At 34.5% G+C, this 2,975-nt stretch overlaps 1 protein-coding gene across 1 annotated transcript; it reads left to right on the forward strand.

The window, feature by feature from the left end:
• The first annotated feature begins 325 nt into the window (after positions 1–325).
• LOC143637362 (PITH domain-containing protein At3g04780-like) lies at positions 326–2,527 on the forward strand. The gene is made up of 8 exons (XM_077104767.1): positions 326–387; positions 460–546; positions 911–1,034; positions 1,648–1,696; positions 1,782–1,839; positions 1,978–2,024; positions 2,100–2,177; positions 2,337–2,527. Exons 1-8 carry the CDS (start codon positions 343–345, stop codon positions 2,383–2,385), a joined length of 537 nt encoding a protein of 178 aa, XP_076960882.1. The 5' UTR covers positions 326–342; the 3' UTR covers positions 2,386–2,527.
• Positions 2,528–2,975: the final 448 nt, after the last annotated feature.

A 2,975-nucleotide genomic window follows, 5' to 3' on the forward strand; every position in this document is an offset into this window, starting at 1 on the left:
ATTGTAACTTGGTCAAGAAACTGACTTCAACCCGAACTAAAACCGATCATAAACCGGTTTTGACTTTTGTTGACCAACCTGAACAGGTTTCAACCCAAACCGGTTTTGAGTTTTAAACCGGTTTGTGCACAACTAACTCACTAAGCACAAGGAGTGAAGGAACGTCTGCTTTGATATACTCTAAGACGACTTAGTGGGCTGGACCCGGCCCAGCAGTTTACACCGTGTAAAATGAATGAATGAATGTTCTTGGTGTTTCACAAGTCAGTCTTTGTTTCAATTTCTTCTTCAATCACTTATTACTTTTGTCATTCTAATTATTCACCGGAACGGAACGGAGCGATGTCTACTGAATCTGCTGCTGCTTCCGCAATCCTCAGAAATCAGGTTTTATTAATTTACTCTCTAATTCAATACCTACTGTTCCTTGATTTGTAATTTGAAGTTAATCTGACGCAGGTGGATTTGCTGGATTTCATCGACTGGACCGGAGTCGAATGCCTCAATCAGAACACCGCTCATCCTTTCCCAAATGCTCTCAAACAGGTTCACTTTCATTTCTTACAGAACTAAACCCTAATTCACACGCTTTTGTTATTTAATACCTAGGTTTTTGAATATTTGATTTAGTGGATTAGCTGTTTTGCTTCAAGTAGATGTTTATTGTCAGTTTATGTATGTAGAATAACATCTAGCAACCTCATGTTGACAAAGTATGTATGTGTTAGGTACCGTTGAGGTCGAACAAACTAAAATTCCACTTATACTGGTAGGGTCTGGTGGGTTCTTTTATTTATCCAGGAAGATTGAGAGGCACTAAAAGCTTCCCTTGTGAAGTGAGACATATTTGTCAATGTGTTTTCTGGTTTCATGATCCTTTAATTTTTCAATGTTTTGGTCTGTGGAACAGGGTTATAGAGAAGACGAGGGTCTAAATCTGGAGAGTGATGCAGATGAGCAACTTCTGGTTTACATACCATTCACTCAAGTTATCAAACTGCATTCTATTGTTATTAAAGGACCTGAGGATGAAGGTAAATATTTCTGTCCTTTTTAACAGCATGATGAGTTGTATTATACTATTATGTATCTGTTTGGCTATGTACCTGCAATATAATGCTATAATGTATGACATATACCATAGCTTAATACATGTTTTTGGCTATAAAAGATACTGCTAATTAAGAGAATACATATGGTCCACAATCGATTTCTCTAATATCTTGTTATGATTTCGAACATAACAGCCAGTCAGATAAATAAGGAAACTAACCTTTTTACTAAATGAAATTATTTATTTATTTTTGCTATAATTAGATATAGAAGTTTTGCATTCTTGGGTCACACGTGCAAACTATTTAATTGTAATAAGTACAAGCTAAATTTGATATGCTGAAAATCCATAAAATTATAAAAGTTCTTCTGTTCATCTATAAAGTAGCAGTTAATTAACATTAGCTAGTGCATAGTCTTGTAGATTCTAGTATGTAAGAAGCGATAAGCGATAAAGATATAAAGGGCCTAAAAATTTGATGACATGGAAGATGCTCTGGAAATTTGAGACTGGAACTCAAGTTCAGTTAGATAAAATGTTGTAAATTATTGTGAATCTATTGGACCTTCCTACACACTCTATCCAATTTGCAGGTCCTCAAACCGTAAAGCTTTATACAAACAAGGAACACATGGGATTCAGGTAACTTAAAAAATATAATAAGTTATTCTCCTGGTTCGTTTATCATATATATAATCGGTTATTACAATGGCTATATGTAATGCAGTAATGTTAGCGACTTCCCCCCTAGTGACACGCTGACTTTATCTCCCGAGAATCTCCAGGTAAGCACATATTCATATTCTTAAATACCTTATATAATTAATGAACACATAAATTATTATTCTTGCAATATTAATATATTAAATCTTGATGATTTGGCCAGTTTTCTTATTCAGTGTTTTGGTTCTATGTTCATTCAGGGTAAACCAGTTGTGTTGAAGTATGTTAAGTTTCAAAACGTGCGCAGGTAATAAATTTATTTATTTACTTGAGAGTTGAGAATATGATAAACGGTAGGCTGACTAACATATGCTTGGGTCAGTTTGACAATATTCATTGAGGACAATCAGTCTGGTTCTGATATTACCAAAGTTCAAAAGATTATTCTGCATGGTACCACGTAAGTTTCTTATATAATCTTTCTTGGTGTATGCGTTTTGTACCTCTTCACATGTTATGATAGATGACATTACATGATTATGTGATATCATATTGCTTGGATGCACTTGGGTGTTTGAAATTGTAATACTCAGATATTTTAATGTTGTCTATGCTGCAGAGTGGAAACAACAGACATGAAAGGCTTGAAAAAGATCGAAGATCATTGATGAAGAGGTTTGTTTGAACTGGTTATGAACTGTTTTGGTTTGATGGCATGTAATGCAACATAGATTTGGATCTACCATTACAAACATATGTATAATAAGGTCATGGATATCCTTTGTGGCCTTTGCTTGGCACTTTGCTTTCGAGACCACTTCTTAAATAGCGATTGGATGCTTTGATTATTATATTATCATTGTAAACTGATTAATTTGGAGGTGTTCAATTTCACATATCTGTGTGATGTTCAAACATCTTAGAAAGTTGTAAATGGACGGCATATTGTTAAATGGATGGAGGGTTTTGACATTGTTAGCAAAAAAATAGTTCTTCTGAAAGTTCTTTAGCTAGAACTCTTAAGGAAGTTTGAAAAACTCATCTTTGACTTGATTGAAGGAAACGAAGTCGGTTAAGTCTAACTTGTGGGACTTCCTGCGAAATTGCTCTAAACATAAACATTTAGTAGACACACTCACAGATGCTAAGTGTGTGAGTTGAGGGTAAAAAACCAAGAATTTTTATTTTTATTTTATTTTTTTCTGGAGAGGTAAAAAACAACCAAGAAAAAAAAAAGTGGAGAGAAGGGTGCGAACGC

The sequence above is a fragment of the Bidens hawaiensis genome, unplaced genomic scaffold (assembly GCF_021521415.1).
Source record: "Bidens hawaiensis isolate Kalapana, Puna unplaced genomic scaffold, B.hawaiensis_p1.1 tig00008253_1, whole genome shotgun sequence".
In the NCBI taxonomy this organism is placed as follows: domain Eukaryota; kingdom Viridiplantae; phylum Streptophyta; class Magnoliopsida; order Asterales; family Asteraceae; genus Bidens; species Bidens hawaiensis.

Excerpts from the sequence above, each read along its gene's own strand:
- LOC143637362 (XM_077104767.1), top strand. The coding sequence starts at position 343 with ATGTCTACTGAATCTGCTGCTGCTTCCGCAATCCTCAGAAATCAG. Across the intron at positions 1,840-1,977 it reads TATCTCCCGAGAATCTCCAG|GGTAAACCAGTTGTGTTGAA; the intron begins GTAAGCACATAT and ends ATGTTCATTCAG. Across the intron at positions 2,178-2,336 it reads ATTATTCTGCATGGTACCAC|AGTGGAAACAACAGACATGA; the intron begins GTAAGTTTCTTA and ends TCTATGCTGCAG.